Raw genomic sequence first — 25,676 nt, forward strand, 5'->3', positions numbered from 1 at the left:
TACTTTTACTTGCTTTTCTTACTTTTAAGACTTTGTCTTGCAGTGTCAGCATAACTAAGTTCCTACTTTACATAGAGGATGTCTGAAATGTCTATCAGTGTTAACCACACCATCTGAAAAAACAGTGAGATTTTTTTATGAGGTTGAGCTGAAGATGAAACAAGACTACTTTGAGAGTAGGTAACATTCAACTATGATCTGTTTTATCTTTTTATAAATTCAACCACATTAGCGTATTTTTATAGCAAATGAAAGCTATTTACTGGACGTTAAGATCGAAGCACAGGAAGAATGATTGTTTGGGGTGTGAATTTCCAGGTTGCATGACTGTTGTATTGAAAGAGGAACTTTGAAGAACTTTCAGCCAAAAGAAACTTTTAACGGCAGCTCATCCATCTGCTAACTGCCTTGATATAGACAGGTGATAAAGCTACATCATGGTAAGGTTATTTTTATGATTTACAATTTAATTACATTAGGTTAACTTAAGTTACTATAATTCTGTTTTTATGTTATGAATTCCAGTGTATATATCAGACTTTCACTTCTGTCTCAGAATTGATGTAAATGTTTGATTATAAATACAATACCATCTTTATTTTTTAGACCACGCCTATTGATGAAAGTCATGTACCTGAAGCTAATTCTACAGGGATTGTAGAATACTATGACAACAAATCATTGCTTGGACTTGGTGTCGGTTTGCCGATATTATTCGTGAGTTTACTGATAGTGGGGATAGTGGCTATTTTCTGGTTTCGCCGCAGACAAGCAGTTGATATTGAAGTATCTAATAAACTACAGAGCCAAGATAAGAGCCATGATGCTAAAGCCAGAGAGTCTCCTTACAGTGGATACGCTGGAGGACTTCAGCCCCCACCGATGAGCCCAATCTATGAGAACTTTCAAAGGAGCCAGTCTGCTCCTCACGAAAGTGCTGTACAAACTGAGGACATCCACAGGTAAAGTGCAAAGTACAAGTCATTCCTAAACTTCAGAAATGGAGATCATGAGAATCTAGGTGAAGGGGGTATTATGTATAATACTTTTAATATTAAAGTATATGAAGCAAAAACAGCATTTCCTATTTAGGGTTATTTGCTTACAGTTTTGCAAGCTCACTGTGACATCGTGAATGTGTTGCAATAGTGGTATAACAGTCTTTTCCCAGGTATTTTAGCATTTCAAACTGTTGCATGATAGGAGTTTCTGTTTTTCCGCAATATTATATTGAGAGATAACAGTCACAGAGTTGTAAAATACCGAAAATGATTGTCTTAATGTGAGTATTTTAATGCCATATGGAGAGATTGATAGTGATATTTTTGCATCCACATATCAGAGGACTGAATTTTAATTTTTTATCTAATTTAGACCCCATGATGTGTACCTTCAGTGTGATTCAAATGAGGCAATCTACAGTAATGATCCTGTCATTTTCCAGCCAAACCCGGAGTACTCTGAAGATCTGTACATCGTGCCAGATGTTTAAAAATGGATACGGATGTTCAGTTTTAATCCTGAAAGTGTCGATACAGTAATTTATAGCATGATGTCAAACAAGACTAAATGCTTCACAGAGGGTTTAAAAATCGTCATATTTTATCCAAGAATATTTGAACCCACGTGATTCATAAAATGCCCTGGTACAACATGGGCCACTTTAATTCAGTTTAGTGACAAAACGGGTTAAACAAGAAAACATAATAATTAAGACGTTAAAAATAAACACCAAGCCTTACACAAATAAAAATTTTCATTTTTAAATGAAACATAAAAGGACACATTTTGCAAACAAAATCTAATATCAAGTTTATCTGTTTAGGTGACCATAACACCTATGCCATTATTAAACATGCCTTTTGATCTTTATGTCAGCAGTGAATTTAGTTAGACTCATGGGAAGATCAGAACTCTGAAAGGTCAAAGAACTCTATAAGGATCTTCAAAACAGCTGAACATGTCCGTTCTACTTTCACAACCGCAAATAAAATATAAGGAACATGAGCAAATAAGGAGGTTTTCTGTATAAGAATCTTGAGAAGTGTTACAGGCAGAAATTTGTTTGTCATTTGTAATATCTGGTTTCTATAAATTGCTGCTTAACCTGTTTGTCTGTCAATGCGTGACATGAATTTTGTTTAGAATATACTGTAGTTAGTAACACATCTACTCAAGCCAAAAAGTACAAAGTAAACCCTTTCTTTTTTTAATTATGTCTCCATTTTTTATTACATTTACCCACTTTAAGTGTACTGATGCCTAAGGTGGACATTATTTTTAAAGCTGTTGTAATACAATGTATAAAGGATAAAGTATAAGGTCAAAATCATATTTTATTGTCTAGGGAAATAATTTTATTTTGTAATAAAGCATATCAGATAATAAAAAATATTTTGAGTCAATAAAATCCTGCAGAGACAAACATCGACCAATGTTTATGGGGCACAGTGACATAGTAAGTATTGAAATACTGAGTCATTGATGTGTCGTGTAGCTCTCTTCTCTCATGTGTTTGTTTTAGAGACCGTTGACTCTCTGGTCAAGGCCGATGTATAGCAGTTACGTCTGGTTTCAAGGAGTTTGTTTATGGCAACACCTGACCTTGTGATATTATCTGCAATTGAGCAAATATTGTAAAGGGAATATTTGAAAGGTTATATCCATTCTTAAAGCCATAAGTGCAAAAGTGTGCATCCACAAAACATGATAAGAGTGAGTCACACACAGATGACTCATACTTATGATCTATTCTCTCCTATTGAATAGGATGGGCAAGAAAATTGAGGTAGTCATTTTAATGCAAATGCAGAGCATTGGTTTATGTAAAACCAATACTTTATATGAGGACATTCATTTTTCAACTTTCAGTCAAGAATTGCTTTTAACTCGTTATTTCAATCACTATTTCCTTCAAGGGAAATATGTTCTATGTAAAATACAGAAAGTTATTATTCAAACTCGCAACATGTTTAAAAACTTTCCAAATAAATGACAATAAATATTTCCAGTATTCAAAGCATTCAAACAAACATTAACCTTTCAACATTTCAATGTAGGCATTTGGCCCCTGGCATTTGGCTTACGTTTAAACCAAATGCATTTCATTAATGTAAAGAATGTTACCAAATGTGCTCTTTACAGTTTATTATGTTTCATGTCACGTTGTTCCAATCCAATTCATGCACAGTAGCATTCGCTGACTATCAAATCATTGAAGGGTGTGAGCTTTAACTTTCCACGACTGTCATAATGCATTAGAACCATTGGTTCATAGCTTGCTGGTACGCAGCAGGGTCGAGGCGCCGTCCCCTTGGACATGAGATATAGACGGGACTTTACCTGAGTGTGCATACTTGCGGGTTTGTAATTATGCGGGCACGAACCATCACAGTAGTGCATCGTGTAGCCCGAAGGAGCGATGATCCAGTCTGACCAGCCAATATCTTTAAAAGAAACGTTTAGGGACCTTCTCCTGCATTGATCTTCATCATCCTCAGCAGTCAGAGCTCTCCTGACCCTCTTCGCTGCTTGGTTAAGTCTTAAACTAAGGCGTGGTGTGGATTTAGCATGTAGTGCTTGTTTTTTGAGGCAAATTTCAACCACTAAAAGCTCAGCACTGCTGTCTTTGAGCCACTTCTCAACCACACCTGTTAAATCCAACATAATGTCCTGTGTAGTCAAGTCTTTTGTGCGAAATACAGCCTCTGTCTGAAAACCAGAGGGTTTGTGCATTCTAACCAGAATATTCTTTGTAAGCCATGGTCTGTTTGAAGTTTTATGCCTGTGTGGTCTGTGAATGCGCAGTCTTGCTTGTTTAAGAGCCAGTCCATTGTTGGTGCGGGAGTCCTTGTGGAAGGCAACTCTCAACCATTGTTGCTTTAAATCCGTAGAATTAAGCGGCTCAACTGTTATGACAATCAAAAATATTTGTAAAAACACAAATCAAAGTTTAAAAATGTGTGTTTAACTTTTTAAGTGAATTAAAGCAAGTAAGGGTTTGTGCTTTTTTGAACCAAGCATTTTTCAGAGTGAAGTTTAGCTCAAAGTTTTTTTTTTCCACACATAAAAAAGAAAAATAATTTACATAATTACTTATAATTTCATAATAACACTTTAATGTGTGGTTACCTGTGGTGGGAAAAAGCACTGTGGAGGCTCTTGTTCTCCCCTGAAGCTTCTCTTCTTGTGTGGAGTTTCCTCTAAGCAGTTGTCGTATTCTCCTGTACTGATGAAACATCCTAACCAGGTCCTGATGAGAAGCTTTTTCACCAGCTCCAGGTGGAGCGTCCAGTCCCAGGAACTCTAGAATACTCGCTTTCAGAGCCTCGAGCTGTAGGGCTCTGTATGTTTCTTCATTCTCCTCTCCAAGACAAGAATTAAAAAATACAACCCAGACAGAAAGGAGAAAGTAAAGTGCTACTAAATTCTGCATGGTTCTTCTTGTTTGTGCTGTTGGTTGATGCTATGAATGAAATTCCAAGCATGCTTCTATTTAAAGCTCGACTGGCCCCGCCCCACCAATGACAATCGCTCCTGTACTCCTACACTTCAAACTGCAATTCCAAGAATATTACCTTCACCATGACATCATATCAAAAGAATATCAGAAATAATGTTAAAATACTACCCATACAAATACAAGTAAATTAAAGTCAAGTTTAATATTGCAAAGCGAAATATTCAGTAATTATGTAAAAAGAGCATGATGTAACAGCAAGCAATATGGAGTCATGGAAGATGACTTAAGGATAGGAAACTATGCAGTCCACGTTATATCTACTGTATATAGTACACTGTGAAGTTGACGAAAGTTGGGTTTGTAAACTTTAACATCTATTATCTTCAAAGCATAATCACTTCACTGACTCTAAATATGGGTTTATCAAGGACCGTGTGGTCTCTATTCCACTAAGCTCATTTTGTAAATTATTTTTATTTTCTAGTTTTGTGTCAACACAATGTTTGTTTACACATGGTGCTAAGTACAGAAGCACAACAAGGCCACAAACAGTGGTAAAATTATGAAATACTAGCCAAATTTGATAATGATACAGTAATTTGCATTAATGCTGAAACCTGCCTGTCACGTGTGGAGTGTCACATGCTCAGATGACTCTTTCTTTTGTAGAAAAAAAGTGTGTTAAAGGGTTTAGGTATGAGGTATGCTTCGGACAAACACTGAAGCATTCATCCCCTCAGAAATCTAAGAGAGCAATGTTGAGTAATCTTTTGGCCAAACAAAAGAAGTTTAAGAAAATGAGACACACCTTTAATGAATGTATTTTAGGAATAACCTTATGCCTTAGGAAGAACAACAGACTAAATATAAACTATTGCCTAAAGGTTTTTTTTTCATTCCATCATTTTCAGTCATTTTGAAAGTCTTCTTGGTTGTTGTTATTGCCACAGGTTAAAACAATTATTTGGGTATTTAGAACACACAGAATTGTCAAATGCATCTAGTTTATAATTTATAGTTTATATATACTACATTACAAAACACTAAACATTATTTTAAACTCATCTGATTAAGAAAACTAAAATAGAAATATTGTGATATTGTCCACAATTAGACAATTATTTGAAGGGAATCAAATGTTTGTCTAGCTGTTCTCCATGTGTCTATACATAAGGCTATATAAATAAAGCAGATAAATTTGTAAATCTAAGGTAGCAACAGTGACGCAAATCTCGGTTATGAAGTTAAAGATAAGAAAAGTGACTGATAAAGAGGAACGATTGACCAGACATTCCGATGGCGTCATCATGAAAACTAACGAAGTCATTTGAGTCATTGAGTCCCCCTAGTGGCTGTAGTGGAGAACAGCAAAAGATTCAAGATTTAATTGGTCACATACAAAGTTATATAGAGAATATACAACCAGCAGTGAAATGTAGGTCGGATCAGCTCAAAAGACAAACTAATAAACAAAATTACTAACAAAAAAATAGAAACAATATAAAGATAAAGGTTTATATAGTCTATGATGGAAGTAAACTGTCAATATTTTGATGAGCAGGAATGTGCAAGAGAATGTGCAAACAGATAGTAACATAAGGTGGTTACTTAGCAGCAACAAAAAGTCACTATATTGGATGTTGAATGTTCTGAGAATGCAATGAGTGAGGTCATATTATGTTTTGGAGCCTGATGGCCTGGGGGAAATTGTGTATCCTAGTCTCTCTGTTTTGGCCATCGGTCTACGGAAGCGCTTACCAGATGGCAGTAAGTTAAAAAGGCAGTTACCTGGGTGGTTGAAGTCTTTTATAATTTTTGCTGCTCTGCTTTTGCAGCGTTTGAGGAAGATGTCTTGCAGGATGGTAGAGCAGACCCTGAGATGCGCTCAGCTTAGCGCACAACTCTCTGCTGGGCTTTGCCGTCTTGGCTGGAGCTGTTCCCATACCACACTGAGATGTAAAAACACTCGTTACTGTTGAAAATAAGGACCGGAAACACCATATCATCAGCAAATTTGATAATTAGAGTGGAGCTTAGAGAAGACACGCAGTCATGTGAGTAGAGAGAGTAGAGGACGCAGGACGCAGCCCTGTGGCGCGCCTACGCTCAAGGTTAAGGAGTTGGAGGTGAACTGGCCTACTTTAACTTCCTGAGGTGGAAATCTTGGATCCAATGGCAGAGTGAAGGATTCAGGCCAAGATTCAGAAGTTTCAGAAACCTTTTTCAAACATGAAAATCCGTTTCGTAACAACTTTTTTTAGTCCCTTATTGGGCAATTCTCTCTATAAAGCACGCCCACGGCAAAGCGAAAGCCCGCTCACGCTTCAACCACAATGTGATCAAACTAAATACTCTTCGAAGATACAAAGTATGCAATTCTACTCTATAGGTACTCAAGCTTAATATGAGATTGGCAGAAACTGCTTGTGTTATTGAATTCGATTTGAGGAAAAAGGATGACATGCTATATTTTATATAGTAAAATGTAACAATATCATTCCAAAATGTAAATATATTTATACGTTCACAAAATCCCACATCACTGCTAAAGTGTAATGGGTCACTCTAGACAAAATCCATACATTTGGTGTACACCAGAAATGTAATTATGCCATTGGGGTGGAAACTGGGCACAGAAGAGCTCAGGGTGTATAGCTGGCTATGAACAACATTTGCTCCAGGAACACATCAGGTACACACTCTAATATGAAAGGACAAAAAGACGCATCTCCTATCATTCCCACAATAAAGAACTAAACAGAAATGAATAAAGAAATGACTATAGAAACACTAAAAGAAACTGTCAAGTAAACTGTATTCATTTGTGTTTAAAATCATTTGACTGTGAATAAACTAGTCCACATTATACGACTTGTAAACAAAGGAATATCACTGGATGCATAAAAGCAGAGCAAAGGGGAACAAAAAGGGATTCATGCAGTATTGCAACATTGTTTAAATCAATGTTCCATTGTTACATCAAAGGATTGTGGTGACACATGGTGACAGGCATTAATCAATCAGCGCTGGGTATCCCACATGACCGACAGTGCCAGGCTTCCCAAATCATTGTATCATTTCTCTGAAGGAAATGTTTGATACTATTTATTAAAATATTAAAGCCAAAAATGGTATACATGAAACTTGAATACTTTAAACATAAATGAAAATGTCCCACAAATAGATTCCAACATGCTGTAATTGTTAACCCTCGTGGCAGAGATAGGATTTGGCTGCAAATGACCCATATGAACCTTCAAAGCACATAGTTGTGATTTTTTCACCGTCATGTCGTTCAAAATTTGTATATGACTCTTCTCTGGAACACAAAACATGAAATCATATTTTAAGAAATGTCTCAGTGGTTTTGTGCCAATACAAGTCCGTGGGGGTGTTGTTCGGTTATCGGCGTTCTTCAAAATATATTTTGTGTGTGTTTGTTCTGCAGAAGAATACATGTTTAAAATGATGTTAGGTTGAATCAATTACGAAATATTTATTTTTAGGTGTATCCCCTCAAAGCTAAATTATTTTTATATTAAACAAAATAAAAAGACTAAACACAGAGTCCCTTTAAATGTGTTGTCATTAAATGAAGATGATTTGAAAACGATCAGAATTAGGTTGGCGGAATAATAATTAAATTAGCATTTACATTCACTCTAGTTCACTGAGCTCAAAACCCTCGTTTACTGAAATTTCGCTTCAATTAAACACATCCGTTATTTGATTGGTCGATTACAGATATTCCCATGGTCAGGTGACACCAGTGTTTGAGGGAGACTCGGGTGAGGAAAGGGGTTAGTTGTCTGATGAGCTGCAGACGTAAACATAGACACTGTCTTCATGATGGAGGTACCAAATATACTGAGACGACGTGGTCTTCAGGTAAGATTTTTACAATGTTGAAACGGACGGCAGCATTTTAAGTTTGAAAATAGTGGCTTGTAAAACAAAAGGGCAATGTCTATGGTTATAAAGAAGACGAAAAACTCCATTAAGACAGTTTAGTTCGGATTGTTATGAATCGACACATTTGCATATGTGATTTATATTGTTTTAAAAAAGGCGTAAGAGGCTGGCGTGTGTTTGTAAATAAACGCTCCTTTTTGTCACACCTTAAAAGAGCATCATCTATGTCGATCGGATTTATGCCAACATTGATAATTCGATAAAACGAACGTGTGTGTTTGATATTGTAACATTGGTGGAGAATTAGCCATTGCTGTTGATTAAATGCACGTTTCATGATGACAAAACTTATCAGTCGACACGTTTCATCGGCTGTTGCCATGGTGATGAAGGCAATTGTTATGCTTCTGTCTGTGTATGATTGAATGGACTTGTCTTTCATCCTTTTCTCCAATAGGCTATTGGTGGTTTCCTGACCATCGTTGAGCAATCTCTTCAGATGTATTTTGCACAATGAATTTGCATGTTAATCTGAATAGCATTAAAAATATAATTGGTATGAGAGAAATGACTGACTGGTGTTCTGTCTCCGCATGTCAGGTCAAACCTGTTACTCTGAGATAAAAACATGTCTCATTGTGTTCCAACAGCTACATTTGTATATACTCGCCCAACCTAAGAAGCAGTGTAAAATAAATTAAGCAAGTGAATATATTGTTGTTGCATATTTTTTAACACATCATTCAGTAAGAACAGCCAACTGTTTCATTTATAAATAGTGTATATACATGCTTTAGGGAAGATTGGGCACAAAACAAGTAAAAGACACAAGAAAACCTTTGTTTTTGGCCTTTCTGCATTCAACACAGAGCACTACATTGACGGTCCCTTTGCAGCGTGCCAACATACTAAGCGCCTAAGATACTGCTACCCCCTTTTGAAATAGGATGAGAGGACACAAACATCTCCTTCTTCTTACTAAGTAAACAGTTTCAATAGGGTTGAGTATTGAATCCCAGCAATGAGATGGGTTGTGCTCCATCATCAATGGTTTTGCTGAAAGCCTTCGCTTTTAGCCTGAATGTTTGTATTTGTAATAGAGTTATTGCTGCATCTCCCACAAATTAAAGGAATACAATTAAACAGTAATTTGTTTTTATTAATTCATGTTATGTCATTCTAAACATGTATAAAGCTGTTTAAAAGGACAACTTTTATTTCAAAATTCAATTTTCATGTGTAGCCTTTAAACTGGGCTTGAGTTCAGAATATTTTATTTTATAAATTTGTTGATTACAAGTCATACATTCATCTCCCCGGTATTGACATTCTAAGTTGTTTCTTACAATGTATCTTTGGTTTAAAACTTACATTAAATGCCTCACACATGTGAATTGAAAAGCCCTGTCACAAAGATTGCCTGCTAAGTTATTAAGATTCGTATCAAACTGAATATATCATTATGTGCGTCACCTTGGAATTGCTCACCCATGAATCTCATGAGCTTCATGGTCTCTCTTGCCCATGCTTCTTCATTTCTATTAAACGCTATATTGGCAGATGCTGCATTTTGGGGATGTTTTTCTAAAATAAAAGAGTCCAGACCCTTTGGATAATTGTGTCTCTTAAATGTTACTCACTTAAATTAACTAAATCTTTATTACTTTGCAGAAGGAACTGAGCCTTCCTCGGAGAGGAAATATGTAAGTAGATTTCTCACTATTGTCTTAATATTTTGGTAACCTACATTTATATGATTTTGCCCTTCTAAGTTCCCAAGCAATCTAATGCCCCGAGTAGACTCAAAGGCATAAATGTTTGCCTTTTGCTACAGAAACCATCGTCAAACCCATGATAAAGGATTTAGTATTATATTAAAGCATTGCAATGCTTTAGGAAGGGACATCTGTGCGCGTTAAAAGGAGGCGGGTTTACTGGCCCCGGCACAGTGACGTTCACACCACGCCGTGACCCTTCTTTCAGTTAGGCTCTATGACAGCTTCCTCCACTCCACACACCCGATATTCTTTTATTGTTGCCTTCAACTTATAATCGTTATGGTGGTTTTAGTGCATCCTTAACCCGCTAACGTGCGCTTCGATGGATAATCACCGGTGCCGCGACAAGGCTTGAGTATTAACAGACGATGGCATATCCCAAGGAAATGTGCTAATGTGTCAGATGTGAAAAACAACGCGATGATGGCATCAGTGTTGCTTTACATAAGGCGCTTTCTTACTCCGTCGTATCGTATGCAATGGAGTCCGCGTCGACGTGGAGATTGTTCGGGAATTGCGTTCACCATCGCTGCTTTCTCTCGTTACAATGTTGCGCTTTATCATCGATGAGGATTTGTTAACCGCGGGCATAAAGAAGACGGACGCACCGACATCATGTCTGATCGGAATTACTGGACTGTGTGCCCGAGTTACAAAAGTCAGTTTGTTTCGGGAGGCTTAGTGAAACGACCCAAGAGGTAACTATAGGTTTGGGTATATCACTATTGTGACGGCGATACATTTAGCCTGTTCATCTTCGAGCTTGCGCCGCAATGTACAAACTTGGTGCAACTTGAGGAAAAACCCAGACGCAGTAGAAAGAAACGCGATAGTTTTATCGAAAGTAGATTATTTGAAACGCCCAAACGGGACTGTATTTTTAAAAAAGTGCTTTTAAACTCCGGCTATCCCGTTGTCGACAGCGTAGACGCTGTTTTTCCACCCAGCCCGTTTTTGTTTCCGACAGTAAACGTGGCCCATGCAAGGCTGTAAGCGTCTGCTGTTCATTGTCCTGTGTTGGCGGCGAGTACTCGCATTCTCGTGTTTAACACACATACAGTTTAGATACACTTCAACCATCATTTTGTTGTTGCATTTTGCTTTGAAGTATGTTTAGGGGTTGTGAATCTGCTAGACTGTGGTAACAAAGTAAACATTCAAAGCTTTAAGATTCAACAGTTTGCATTGTAATAACGTCGCCTTTACGCAACAAAATATATGGGCATATACTGGAAAATAAAATGCAATATTATACAGTATACATGGGCATATCTTGGAAGCAACTTCTTGTATTCTTTCAATATAATATTTTTATATTATATGTATATTATTAATATTAACGTATGGTTTAAAATACTGACAGTTTATACTGTATAAACAACTTTTTGTATCTTGTATCTAAGGAAGGGATCCCGTTCATCCAAAAAGTATTTTATAGTTTACTCACACTTATTTTACTACAAACTTGAGTGACTTTCCTTCCATAAGACATTTGTGAAAAATCTGTTATATAGAATAATATATTATTATATATATATATATATATATATATATATAACATAAACCGGTTTCGAATGACATGGGGGTGAATGATGAATTTTAATTGTTGGGTGAAAAGTCCCTTTAAAGTGATTGTTCGCCCGGAAATTGAAAATCCTGTCAAAATTTGCTCATCCTCTTGTCATTTGCAACATGTTTTACCACAGCAGAACACAAAAGAAGATATTTTGAATAATGTTGTTATGGCCCCCATCGGCATTGGTTTTGTGTCCATACAGTAGAAGTGAATGGGTGCCTGCGCTGTTCAGTTACCAACATTCTTCATAATATATTGTTGGGTTCTGCTTTAGAAAGTCGGTCATACAGGTTTGAAAAGAAAAGAGGATGAGTAAGTGAGGAAAGAAATTACATTTTTGGAGGAACTATCACTTTTTGGAAATGTGTTTGTACACACATAAGCTGTGATCCAATAATAAGGTTTTTAACAGCTTTGTTCATGATGGGAGATAGAAAAAGTATTTTTTTAAATTACAATCAAGATTTTTCTCCACAGTAACCGAAACAAAAGGAGGAGTCTTGCTCCTTCTCCTACCCTATCAAGGCCACTCTCACCCCTTCCCTTCCAAACAGGTACCTATGATTACCCCTATTTCCTCCTGGCTATATATATCAGATAATGACAGATGTTTGATTTACACTGTCATTGTTGATAAACAAAGACAAGCACAATATGCTTGCACAGCCTTACCCGCTGTTTAAATAGGCTAGTGGCATGCAATTTTACTGCGTAAACACCACTCAGCACAGCATTGCTGTGGCATCCTATAACACTGCAAACCAACATTGTGTAGGTTTATCATAAAACTTGTCTTTTCTGCAGGCAGCAGTCCACTGGATAGTCCCAGAAATGTCTCCAGTAGTCCATCGGTTAATTTCCCGTTTATACGGAGGTAAGGCGACACACTACAAATGTGTCCAGATTTGGACACTCTCTGGTATTTTCAAGTCCATCCTACCTGCCCTTTCATAATGACACTATTAAAGCATGGAATGAGAGTGGTCTGCTGGCAGGCTTTCTAGCCGGCCTATACATTTCTGTTTGCTGCAGTTGCCCTCAAGGCTGTGCTGGGGATGCTTGGCATTAGTAGTGAAGTCATTGTGTAGCTTCATCACTTTATGCTGCCATGAGTCTGTACAGTTTCTTTTAAACGACTGAAAGATAGGACTCTATCAACATCTCTCAATGGCCCAGAAAACAGGCAATTGTTTTTATACATCTTGATTCCTGTGACACAGATATGTATTGTAATGAAATTTTTTTTTAGCCCAATTTAAATTATCCTTGCAAAACACTATTTCAGAACCAAGCATTATATTTCAGATTTCAGACCAGCATCTTTGCCGTCCACGCTGAAAGCAAAAATGCTGATGGCTGTGAACAAATTCACAGGCAGTGAGAGCCGTGTGAACAAGTTCACTCTTTTTTTTTGCAGCTGAAAAGTGCAAAACACATTCTTTGTATTTTAATGACTGTGATGCTTCACCAGTTGACATGCTTATTATTATTTTCTGTGTGGAACATGGGAAAGCTCTATTTGGCCTATTTAGTCTACAGTGCTTGTTTGCCACTTAACATACTGTACATACGAGGTGGGATAATAATCTTTTTGGTTTTTGGTGTCGGTGTGGCTACACCTCAGAAATAGGAACTAAGCAACTGTTAATATAATGTGTCACTTATTGTCATAGCTTAGTAGGAAAAAACTCTTAAACGACTTTATATCACTTGTCACTTCCGTTTTAAGTTTTATTGTCAATATCATAAAGTAGATTGTTAAATGACTTCATATAAACATGGCTGATCTCTGGTCTTACCTCTGTGGAGTAACTCTATTCTTTGCCAGGATACGTGTGATAGTGTCGTACTATCTCTGTCCTATTTTAGAGCGGATACACGAAGATGGTCTGTGGCATCGGTCTCATCTGGATATGGAACCAATCCACCCAGTTCTGCTGTTTCAGTGAGTGGGACACTCTCATTTATTATGAAAAGATGCTCTTTGTTTTCCTTCGCTTAGCCTGTTTTTCCACTGATCAGCCTACGGTAACTGCAACAGCGCATACAACACTGCTGTTTCAGCTTATCATGTATAAAATGTGTCTGTGTAAGGATTGTTTTTGCTCTTTACTTTATTCATCTACTGTCAAAGTCTATTTTAATCTGTACTTCTGTTTAAATACATGCTGGTTTTGCTAAATGTGGATTGTTCAATATTATAACTTTACTGTTGTCACTTTAGCTACAGTCACATATTCAGTTTGAATCGGTTTCTTATGTTTGTACTTGCTCTCTACACTTTTTCTCTTTTACTTTAGATTCACTTCTATAGTTTATTTGTTTATTGTTTTATGGTTATGGATATTTTGAACATAAGTCAGTGCTGGACCTTATTTCATTCTTCTATGCAGAGCTATACAATTTATTTTCTTTTTGGTAAGCATAGGTAAGCCAGTGGGAAGAGCTTTATGGATGGGTGATCGGTTTCAATATTAATGTTTCTCACAGTGTTACTGTAATGCCATAATCTTATTAAAATATAGGTTTAATACTGTTGGCCAGTCCTGATTCATTCACAGTAGTGGTGGATGTTGGGAACATTTAATTGATTTATTTTCAGGGGATTCATTAGATAAGGACCCTTTCTCTGTTTTGAAATGTAATAATTCATGTTTCATGCAATGAGGTTAGCCTTGTTTAACAATGTCCTATTGATCTAGTCTCGGTGAACACTTTATGCAGAAGGACGCTGTGAAACTTTTCCCAGCTTTCCTCAAAGCGCTGGTCCTGTCATATGCTTATTCTATCAGAGATTTGAGTTTAGCTTGGCCTTAAATTACCATTGCCTAGAATGGAAAGTGCCCTGTAGCTTTCATCAATTCATAAACCAAATATGATCTGCCTTGCTATGTAGCATGTTTGTTATGCCAGAAGCACATTTTGGATGGCTACTAGAATACAATACTGTATATTGTGTTCATATTATTACAAATCCACATGTTTAGGATTGTTATCTCTCTCTCTCTCTCCACACTCCAGTCTTCCTCCTCCTCGCAGGAGCTCTTGCACCAGCTGCCCTCCCAGCCCACCCCAGATGACCTCCATCGCCTCTTCAAGCATTTCAGAAGCTCGGAAAGTGTGGCAGATGAGGATGGACAGCCCTTACCTTTCCGGCGTCGCTCAAGAAGTCTTAGGTATTACAGAGCAGCAGTTATCTGCTTGACTCGACACATTTGGACACATCATCTGCATATTTCGTAGATTTTATTAAATTACTCAACAACAGATGTGTTACTAGTTATAAACCATGTGCATGCAGTTTATTTGATAGTAGACAAATGACTTGATGTAATATACAGTGTGTGCATAATTATTAGGGACATTGATTTTCTGATCATATTTTTTTCCAGGCGCATTTGACCAATTCCTAACCACATCAGTCTTAATAACTACAATTAATTGTGTATAATCATTCTTAAGTGATATTTAATCATTTTGACCAGATACCTTTAGCCTCCAGTGCCACCATTTTCCAGAACTGCAACCTTCCTGGAGTCTCCTGAAGTACAAGGTTCTCAGGCTTTTTGAGACACTGGAGGCTAAAGGGTTTCTGGTGGTTTCACACCTTATTCTTCATTCTTTTGCTGTTAAACTATGTTTTCTTCTTTGTCTATTGTTGCTTGACTGCTAACCCAATGCACATTTTGCTACCCCATTGGTCATGCCTCAATGTTGCAATTTCTATTATTGCCCTTATAAATGGCATTTTTTGACTCTGTATACCTGTAAAAGAAATAGTGCCTAATAATTCTGAACACCTAAACATAAAGCGTCTTTCACTTCAAGACTTTGCAAATGATTTATAAATGATTATATACACAATTAATTGTAATTATTATGATTGTGTGGTTGGGAATTGGTCAAATGTGCTTCAGAAAATAAATGTACTTAATAATTATGCACGGAATGTAGTATTGGTAAGGTCAACATTTACAGTGTTTTATTCAATAATAAATGATCAGCTTCCCACTATCACATTAGTTTAATAGAATAATACTGTAGTGGTATTGTAATTTTAACTAAACAATGTACTTAATTTGTAGCCCTGGGCGAACGTGTGGGTCTTTGGATAATGAGATTGTGATGATGAATCACGTCTACAAAGAACGCTTTCCCAAGGTAATCGAGCTTTAACATTTAAACATCTTTCATTATGGACGCGACCAATGGTGGGTGTAATGTCATCATTTGTTGTTTACTTGGTTAAAATTGTGGCTGTGGGAAAATTGACTGCCTTGTTGCTCCAGACAAAACAAATGGCAGTCACCTACGTAGTCTCACGGCGTCTCATCATTCCCACAGGCCACGGCTCAGATGGAGGGGAGGTTGCTGGCCGTGATCGAAGACTTCTCTCCAGACAACGCTCCTCCTCTGGCTGACGGCGTGCTGGGCTTCATTCAGCACCAGCTGGTTGAGCTTCTCCGAGACTGTCTGGAGAAGTCTAGGACGGGTCTCATCACATCTGGCTACTTCGTGGAACTGCAGGAAAAAATTGAAAATCTGCTGCATGAGGTAGACACTAATTTATAAATCATGCATTTGTTGTTGTTTTTGTTTTCAAAATATCACAACTACTGACTTATTTTTAAAAGGATAGTTCACCCAAAAATTCTGTCATGAATTACTCAATCTCTAGTTGTTCCAAATCTGTATACATTTCTTTGTTCTGATGAATACAGAGAAAGATATTTGTATATGGGGTCCCAAAACTGTTTGGTTACAATCATTCTTCAAAGTATTTTTCTCTGTGTTCATCAGAACAAAGAAATGTATACATTTGTAAAAATTTTCAACTCGAAGGTGAATAAATGAAGACAGAATTTGAATGATCCCTTTAAGAGCAGTTAATACAAACTGACGCAGAGCCTCATGACTCCAGACACAAGACCCCTGAAGCTGAAGTTATTCCATTTATTATGAAATTCCCTTCGTTTTTTCCTCTGAAAATGATGTTGAGCAAATGCTTTGTTGCAGCAACGTAATGGAGATATAGAGAGTCCCCGCGGTGTATCTATAAAAGGACGTGGCCCTGTGTTTTTGTTATAAAATAAACTGGCAACCTTCATTCCTCATACCAATTCCCTGTTGTCATATGAGGTTGTGCTGGAATGAGTGATGTAGAACTGCTCACTAGTCATCTGCTGGGTCTTGTGTACCCGAGGGTCTTGTTCAGTCTAGGAAAGGAAACATGGTTAATTATGGCAAGTTAGAGACTGTGTTGTCTCCCTGAAGAGCTTTTGCTTAATGCTTCTGAAGTCATGAAAGGGAAAAAGGTTGAGCAAATTAAGTGAGAAAAAACAGGTTGTGGTACAACAAATTTAGTTTCCAGTTGTACTGTGTACTTCATTTCTTGAGTAGTTCATTCACACGATAAAGAACATTTCTGTGATAATGAGCTCTTGTTCTCATGTTCATTTCGTGTTGTTTCAAACCTGTATGACTTGTTATGAACTTAATTAATTATTAGTAGGAAATAATAAATTCTATTTGGGTTTGTTCCTGACACAAGCTTAAGGTTGTCATATGACATCAAAAGACTCCGAATATAAAACCCGAGTCTTATGAACTTCATTTTTTTTTTTCTTTTCGGATTGTTACTATTGTTGTGTGGAAATCCCAATTCTTCAAAAACGGTCCTATTGTATTCTGAAAGCATGCGGTTTTGGGGTTGGAAGTTTTCATATTTGGATAAATTAATCCTTTAAATGTGTTCCTTATCCAAAATGTCATCATCAGCAGGAGTTTTATAAACTATCATCATCTGATGCATGTCACGCTATATTGGGTGTTATTAAGCCTCTGTTCAAATCCGCCAAACTTCATGCAAAAAGGTTGTTTTGTTTTGGCCTCGACGAGTTGATTTGCATTGGTTCTGTATGTGTGTGTTTCCTCAGGCATATGAGCGCTCTGAAAGTGAGGAAGTGACTGTTATTGCCAAACTCGTGAAGAAGATTCTCATCATTCTTTCCAGGCCAGCAAGACTTCTGGAATGTCTGGTAAAATGATGACTAACTAGTTCTGTGTCAAAAAGAAATTATATGTATTGCGTTGAAACTGACTTGTTTAGTGTACTTGTAATTATTTACATATTCATCGTCCTTGTCAATCTAATGACATTTTATGACACATATTTTTGTATTATTTGACAGGAGTTTGACCCTGAAGAGTTTTATCAGCGGCTTGAAGCTGCTGAAGGTCAAGCAAAAGTTGGTCAGGGGATCAAGACCGACATCCCCCGATACATCATCAGCCAACTCGGTCTCACCCGAGACCCTCTGGAGGGTATAAAAACATGTTATACTCTATCCAGATATTATTTTGTCCATGTTAATGTCAAGCAATAATAAGTAATAACTTAACAATTGATGTTCTCCTTTCTTTGAAATCAGAAATGGTGCAACTTGAGCAGAACAACTCTGGCACTCCAAGCAGGGAACTGGATGACACTGCAGAGGTACCAAAACAGTCCTGGCATGAAATCAGTGTGTTGAAAACAAAATTGTATTGTTCTGTTCACAAGTAAGCGTTTTGTTTCCTGTTTTGTATTAGAATCGTCCTGGAACCACAACGCCTCGAAGAAAACCCCTGGAAAGAGATTTTGAGACCATAAAGCTTATCAGTAATGGGGCTTATGGGTAAATTCACACTTAATGCCAAATTATGGCTTTGACACAATCGCTAACTTTGAATTAATGTAGATCAGAAGTTCTCAGCTGTTGAGTCAGTGTCCAAAATTGGTCGCTGGTCTGTTTTAAAGGCTTGTGGACAGTATAAAGATTTAACACAAATTGTAATACTTGAGTTGTTGGGTTGTTTGAACAGTTTGCGATATAGTAATGTTGATGTCTGATGTTAAATGTGGGTCCTAAATCAGTGATCTGTGTGTAAACACTACACATTTTGGTATCGGTACAGTACACTTGGTACCCCAACTGAGGTGGGACTAAAAAAAAGTATCAGGTACTAGGTACTGTGCCTAGTGGAAAACCCCCCAAAGAGAGCTGTACCGCGCAGTACTATGCAGTGGAAAAGTGCCATACGACTGTCAATCAGCTGTGATCCTAATTCATGAGTTGACTCACAGGGCCGTGTACCTGGTGCGGCATCGCGGGACGCGGCAAAGGTTTGCAATGAAGAAGATCAACCGGCAGAACTTGATCTTGAGGAACCAGATCCAGCAGGTGTTTGTGGAGCGAGACATCCTGACGTTTGCAGAGAACCCCTTTGTGGTGAGCATGTTCTGCTCCTTTGAGACACGACGCCACCTCTGCATGGTCATGGAGTATGTGGAAGGTGAGTCAGAAGTCCTTTTCTGCATTTATTCTGCATTTATCGTTTTTACTCTCTGAACAGGAATAACACATTGAAATGTTACATTACACCTTACAGGTGGAGACTGTGCATCTTTGCTAAAGAATATGGGTCCTCTGCCAGTGGACATGGCCAGAATGTACTTTGCGGAGACAGTTCTGGCACTAGAGTATCTTCATAATTATGGCATCGTACACAGAGATCTCAAACCTGACAAGTAAGAGCTTCTTGATTGATGGAATCGGCAGTGACTACACATTCTGCATATATAGAGTGGTTCAGGGATGACGTATATTTGTAGGCCAACCTGGAAGTTTCCCTCGACCCAAAGCCTATGCATTTTTCCCATAGACTTTTGGAAGATTGCAAAAAAGAAGCTCTGTGATAAACAAAGGTTTATGATACTTGCATGTTTTTGTCTGTCAAGATAATCTATGCAAATAAACACAACATTTTTTATTTTTTGAAGCCTTAATACCATCTGCAAAAGTAAAAAACTAACACGACCATAAACACTACAGTCGCTCAATATCAATGTCACAACCAGCAAGCCTCTGACAACTTTTTTCAAACTTTATTAAAAACATGTTTCCTGGTAAGACATCACTCCACGGATGAATCCCCATCCACGTTTTTTATTTTATATGTGCCCATGTTGTGAGATTTATATGTGGGATGACGTCTAGCGTCCCCGCCAAAAGATGTAGTCACTTTTAGCAACTTGTTAGCAACCACCGTTACACGATAAAGCTTGAGCAGGTTATAACGGCTGTGCTTTGTCATAGATTAAATGTCAAAATATTTTGAGATTTTGTTAACCACCTTTTAAAAAATCCTATGACTTTGGGGTGAATATGTCTGCTCTGAGGGACTGCATTCATGGTTTGGGTGTCGTTTTTTTCTTTCAGCTTACTCATAACAGCAATGGGGCACACCAAACTGACTGACTTCGGTTTGTCTAAAATCGGTTTAATGAATATGACCACAAACATGTATGAGGAACACATGGAGAAAGACACACGAGAGTTCATTGATAAACAGGTCAGTCATCACCATACTGTACGTGAGTAACTCGCATCAAATACTGTAAATATTGTGTTGGTTCATGTAAAATAAGTTCAGCAAATAATAAAATAATTTTATAATTTACTCACCCCGATGTTCTTCTTATTACAAACTGCAACAAATGATCATCTTAAACTGCATATGTTGTTTTCCAGGTCTGTGGCACTCCGGAGTACATTGCACCGGAGGTGATCCTGAGGCAGAGTTATGGGAAACCCGTGGACTGGTGGGCCATGGGCATTATTCTGTATGAGTTCCTGGTGGGCTGTGTCCCTTTCTTTGGAGACACACCAGAAGAGCTCTTTGGTCAGGTGGTCAGTGGTAAGAATCGAACCAATGCTTATAAGTAGGGCTTTGTTCTAAACCTAGTTTATGATAATGTGTTTGTGTATATTCCTTACTTCACAGATGAAATAGAGTGGCCAGAAGGTGATGATGCACTGCCTGCTGATTCTCAAGACCTTATCACAAAGCTGTTGAGACAAAGTCCTCTGGAGCGTTTGGGAACGGGTGCGTGTTCATAAGAGGCAATTTTTCGCCCTAATAAATTCCCGTTGATGAGGAAGATATCCACTTTTTAATGATAGATTTTTAGTTTAGACTGGCAATTGAATCGGTTGTATGCACAGGTGGAGCAGCAGAAGTCAAACATCACTTGTTCTTCCATGGTCTGGACTGGAGCGGGCTGTTGAGGCAGAAAGCAGAGTTCATTCCACAGCTTGAAACTGAAGAAGACACAAGCTACTTTGACAGTAGGTGGCACTCTTATTCTTATTATGATGACCTCTGATATATTATGCAGACGTAACCCAACTTTCTTTTCTTTTGCTATTTAGCACGTTCTGAAAGGTACCACCACTCTGAAGAAGACGATGAGACGAACGATGACGAATCCTATCAGGAGATCAAGTTCTCCTCCTGCTCGCACCGCTTCAGCAAGGTGAAGCAGCTAATGTTAAACCAGCATTTTGCGTTTGGTTGTTATGCAGATGAATCATTTAATGCATTAAGGATCTGGGTTTTCTTTGTTTAAATCAGGTTTACAGTAGCTCAGAGCATCTGGCTTCTCCCTCCAACTTGAGCCTGTCGTCTTCTGAGCGGAGCTGCAGTGAAGAGAAGGAAGACAGATGGGATAGTCATTCATTGCTCTCTCCAGGAGAATCCCCCAGACAGCTGACAAGCAGTGGCGGGAAGCAGGATGGCCAGAGGGGCAGGTGAGCAAAAAAAGACATACTTATGTAATCTTAAAAATGTACTTGTAGTTTGTATATTGTGCACAGAATGCACATGAATTGTATGAATAGAATGCAGTGTGCCCAACTTAACCTATTTCAAATATACTGAACAAACTGTAAGTAAGACTGTTACTTTGCACAATATAATCCTCTTCCAACGATTTATTTGCTTGACCCCTCAAATTATCCCCTCAAAAATCTAACTTCATAACTTGTGATGCATTTACTGTCTCAGATACACCAGTTTCAATAACATTAAAAAAACACGTCTACCATTTGCTGGTCAAAAACTAAGATAAGAGGTTTCAGACGGACAGCAGCTATTATCTGTTTTTTATTATAAAAATTGTTGAATCTTTACTTATTCAGCCCTAGTCCTAGGCCAAGAGCATCCTCCAGTTCATCCCAGCCTGAGAGGGGAGCTAGTCCTCTAGTTTTAAACAGCACTCAGAGCCTTGAGGCCATGCCACACTTTGCTTTTCCTGAGGATGAAGGTAAGATTTTTTACATTACAGTTTATTAAGCATTTTGTTAAATCAAAGTGCAGCTAATAATCTGCAAATTCTCACTATTTTATCTTTCAGTAGGACTCGTATCAAATCTTCAGCGTATAAGACTGCGCAGCAACTCCACTGGCACAAGGCCTGCTCATCGCAGGGGCCACAAGGGTCCACGTCACCTTGGACTTCAGCAGGAAACCCCCGAGAAGTCAAGATCACCATTCATGTGCAAAGTCCCTAAGTCTGCGTCTGTGTCTGGCCTTTCCGTCATCGTAACAGCAGGTATGGAGATAATGCATTCATGCAGTCTATGCACCATCATGTGATACCATCACACAGATACCAAGTGAAATTCATGTGACTGCAAAAACAAGTAAAGCAGGTGGACTGAGTGATTGTGGAATTGCCAAGTTTGATGGTGAGATTGTGTTGCACCTTGGGATGTGCCAGAAAGATACACGGTGGTTGACACTGTTGGTGAGGTCATGATTTCCTTTATCGTCATATAGATGACATCCCTGGTGGGATTCAGACAAGCCCCATGTCCTCGCACTCCATCTCATCCAACCCGTCATCTCGGGACTCTTCCCCCAACCGAGACCTCTCTCTCAGCGCCAGCAACCTTCGACCTCCTGTGGTCGTCCACAGCTCCGGAAGGAAGTATGGCTTCGCGCTCCGTGCCATTCGGGTCTACATGGGGGATACAGATGTGTATTCAGTGCAACACATGGTCTGGGTGAGTATAGTGGATGAAATGCAATTTACAGTCAAAAATGAATATATATAGAAATGGGTCAAACCATCAAAACACTTGCTTTAAATTATCTATGTATATGACCTGTATGTATGTATGCTATCATTTATGTAGAGTGTTGAAGAGGGCAGCCCTGCTCATGAGGCTGGACTGAGGGCTGGTGATCTCATAACTCATGTGAATGGAGAGTCTATCCAGGGTCTGGTACACACTGATGTGGTGGAGCTTTTACTGAAAGTGAGTAAATCTGGAATTACATTATAACTACATTATTAGTACATTATAAGCCGAAAAAGATGCTTGACATTGTTTTTTATTAAAAAAATGTGTAGAGTGGAAGTAAAGTGACCCTACAGACAACTCCTCTTGAGAACACCTCAATAAAAACCGGGCCTGCAAGAAAGACCAGCTCAAAGGGGAAGATGGCCCGACGCAGTAAAAAAAGCAAACGAAAAGAGGGTCAGGAAAGGTTAGGAGGACATTTTGTAGTATCTTCTTAATTCAAGAACTTTAAAAAAATTCAGCGTCCCACTGAGGCTTGTAATTGAACTCAACCCTTAACTTGATATTGTGATGTTTTTTTTCTAGCAAACGACGCAGCCTTTTGAAAAAGCTGCCCAAACACAGCCCAGGGATACAGAATAGTCGCAGTTTCTCAGCGGGGTTCCAGCACTCGCCTAATGATAGCTTGTCGGATTCTCCAAGTTTGTCTCCTGGGCCCAACACGCCATGTAGAAGCCCAGTTCCAGATCTGTCGTGTGGTATGAACAATCTCTTTATTTTCAAAGTAACTATAGAGTATCGATTTATTCAGTTTTGGTAGCTGTTTTTTCCCAAATCATGAACTTTATCCCTCATATAAAATAATCAAGAAATATTAAAATAAATAATAACGTTTAAAATTGTTATTGCAGTATGTAATGAAAAGCATGTTTTTCAACTCGTTTTACAGATTCAAATTCACCACAAAGTTCCTCACCATGCTCAAGCTCTCCAAATTCGCCAATTCCTCAAAGCAGACCAAGTTCCCTTCACGTTTTGGGATCTAAGATTGGCCTCCGCTACAGCAAAGCAGGCCGCTGCAAGAGCAACAGTATTCCCCCCTCTCCCCTCGCCTGCAATCCCTCTTCACAGCCTCTGTCTCCACAGTGTTCTCCATCATCTCTAACTGGAATTCCTAAAAGCATGCATTCATTTCATAATAAGATGATGTCCCCACCCACCATTGTAAGACAGACGGTGTGTCCCCGCAGTACAGAATCCCCCCGTTCGCCTTTACTGAACAGGGTTCACTCATCGGACAGGCAACATGGAGACAAAAGGGCCTTCTCTCAAAGGCACACTGTAGAGGTTCCCCAGGGTGAGACGGAAGAACATGAGTCACAGATGAGTGACATTGCCTCAGGTTTTGTTTGCGTCGGTGACCATGCCAGACAAGGCATATATCTGGCTGGTCAGCGAGTCAGGGACCCAAAGGAGGTGGTGGTTATGAGGAAGCTAAACCTAACGGAGAGACGAGATTCATTTAAAAAGCAGGAGGCAGTTCAGGAGGTCAGCTTCGATGACACTGCTGAAAAAGAGGTCATGATATCCACACCGGTTCAGTCTCATCCTCGTTTTAAAGTAGCTTGGATCGGTGAAACACAGACTGAGTGTATGACTGAGAAAACCAGTGAGCATGGATCCACGCTAAAGGAGAAGAGGGAGAAAGATGAGGGGTGTTAGCCTGAGATTTAGACCAGAAAACTGTGAGACTCGGATGAATAGGTGCTTCCGTGATAGCATAACCAGAGAAAAGACAGGGGTAGGATGAAAGATTTGGTTTATAGGAGAAGATTTGTAAGTAGAGGTCATTCATTTGCCGAAAGGTCTTTTCCAAAATGGTCTTATGGATTGACTTTGGTTTTAAGTTTTTCAGGTAGAACGTGGAACTTTTATAGACTTTTGGAAGAGTTTATTTATTACATTGAAGGTAGCTTGTTTTGCGAGGCAGTAATAGAAAGAAGATAATGGAGGACCGCTTTCTAAGAATTTGCACATACGTGGCCCTGCTGAGGTTCTTTTGCTGTCACGTTTTTCTATGTATATGTGATGAATGGTCATTGAAATTTTAGTTGACATCTTAACATTTTGACGGATAACTTTTTCTTTTTTTATCTTTGGTCTTTTGTCAAAATGAATGTACATCTCGCATATCTCACATGCATGTGGCCATGTTCCTCAGTACCAAAAAAAGGCTTGCAAGAAGCCATTGGGCCTGTGTTGGCATTTTTGTGTATCATGTTTACTTAAAATTGTTCTCATTACGCTAAAGAACAAAATGGTCATTTTTTTGTAATGTTTTGGAACCGTATATTGCAGTGTTTCTGTTGTATATATACTGGTTGCACAACATATTTTATTTTAGCTATGTAATCCTTAACACATTTAAATGGGGGTGTTTATGCGTTTCAGTCTTTAATAGTCCGAGTTGTGTAAAATTTCCATAACAGCTGCGTAAAATGAAATGAATAAATCTCATATTCCAATGCATGTCCTTCTACAATGTTGACTTGTTCAGTTATTCAGAAATTATGGAAATGGCTTTGTTATGTGCGTAACATGAACTTTCAGTGTAACTATTTGCTTTAAATTCATTTAATTTCAGATTTATTGTTCAAAACTAAAAAGATGAAATTCAATCTGTCAATCAAATCTGTGAATTTTAACTTGCACTACCTGTCGGACTTGTAAGAATGGTGTTGAACTATTTCCTCATTCACATGCTACCTTTTAGTTTTCTTTTACATGGTACTGTGGTGGTTTTTCGTTTGTATTTCTGTGTAGTAGCTATTTCAAGGGCAGCATTGTAGGTGGTTTTTCTTGGCCTGAATGAAAAACTCTTGGCTCCTAAACGTAATCCACTCACCGTCAACTGTTTGTAAAGATTGGAATTCAAACATTAAACAACTTGCAAATTCAGGATTTGCTCTGGTTTCAGTGCTTATTGTGGCTGCATGTTTTTCTCATAAATGTTACACTTGTTACATGATGTGTTCGAG

At 38.3% G+C, this 25,676-nt stretch overlaps 2 protein-coding genes and 1 long non-coding RNA gene across 6 annotated transcripts; 2 read left to right on the top strand and 1 right to left on the bottom strand.

The window, feature by feature from the left end:
* The first annotated feature begins 46 nt into the window (after window positions 1-46).
* On the top strand, window positions 47-2,422 carry LOC306891562. Its single transcript, XR_013786370.1, has 5 exons — window positions 47-176; window positions 319-440; window positions 607-717; window positions 805-962; window positions 1,375-2,422. It is a non-coding gene; the product is annotated as an uncharacterized lncRNA (long non-coding RNA).
* Window positions 2,342-4,463, bottom strand: gdf15 (Growth differentiation factor-15). The gene is made up of 2 exons (XM_079451930.1): window positions 4,132-4,463; window positions 2,342-3,908 (listed from the first exon to the last, which is right to left on the bottom strand). Exons 1-2 carry the CDS (start codon window positions 4,433-4,435, stop codon window positions 3,181-3,183), a joined length of 1,032 nt encoding a protein of 343 aa, XP_079308056.1. The 5' UTR covers window positions 4,436-4,463; the 3' UTR covers window positions 2,342-3,180.
* A 5,868-nt stretch (window positions 4,464-10,331) lies between these two features.
* Window positions 10,332-25,612, top strand: mast3a (microtubule associated serine/threonine kinase 3a). 4 transcript variants are annotated; one of them, XM_079451728.1, is made up of 26 exons: window positions 10,332-10,850; window positions 12,206-12,282; window positions 12,533-12,602; window positions 13,598-13,673; window positions 14,750-14,904; window positions 15,814-15,889; window positions 16,073-16,282; window positions 17,665-17,766; window positions 17,920-18,052; window positions 18,160-18,224; window positions 18,320-18,405; window positions 18,855-19,063; window positions 19,160-19,298; window positions 19,990-20,122; window positions 20,302-20,467; window positions 20,555-20,656; window positions 20,776-20,898; window positions 20,983-21,086; window positions 21,185-21,360; window positions 21,751-21,875; window positions 21,966-22,163; window positions 22,391-22,617; window positions 22,750-22,872; window positions 22,968-23,104; window positions 23,224-23,396; window positions 23,588-25,611. In XM_079451728.1, the coding sequence occupies exons 1-26, from the start codon at window positions 10,768-10,770 to the stop codon at window positions 24,358-24,360; spliced, it is 4,041 nt and encodes a 1,346-aa protein (XP_079307854.1). In that variant the 5' UTR covers window positions 10,332-10,767; the 3' UTR covers window positions 24,361-25,611. The 4 variants fall into 4 exon arrangements, with proteins under 4 accessions (XP_079307854.1, XP_079307855.1, XP_079307857.1 ...); XM_079451729.1 differs by having other exon boundaries at window positions 10,382-10,850; window positions 21,969-22,163; window positions 23,588-25,612; XM_079451731.1 differs by lacking the exons at window positions 12,206-12,282; window positions 12,533-12,602 and having other exon boundaries at window positions 10,387-10,850; window positions 21,969-22,163; window positions 23,588-25,612.
* The last annotated feature ends 64 nt before the right edge of the window (window positions 25,613-25,676 follow it).

This window comes from Barbatula barbatula (assembly GCF_947034865.1).
Source record: "Barbatula barbatula genome assembly, chromosome: 3".
Taxonomy (NCBI): Eukaryota; Metazoa; Chordata; class Actinopteri; order Cypriniformes; family Nemacheilidae; genus Barbatula; species Barbatula barbatula.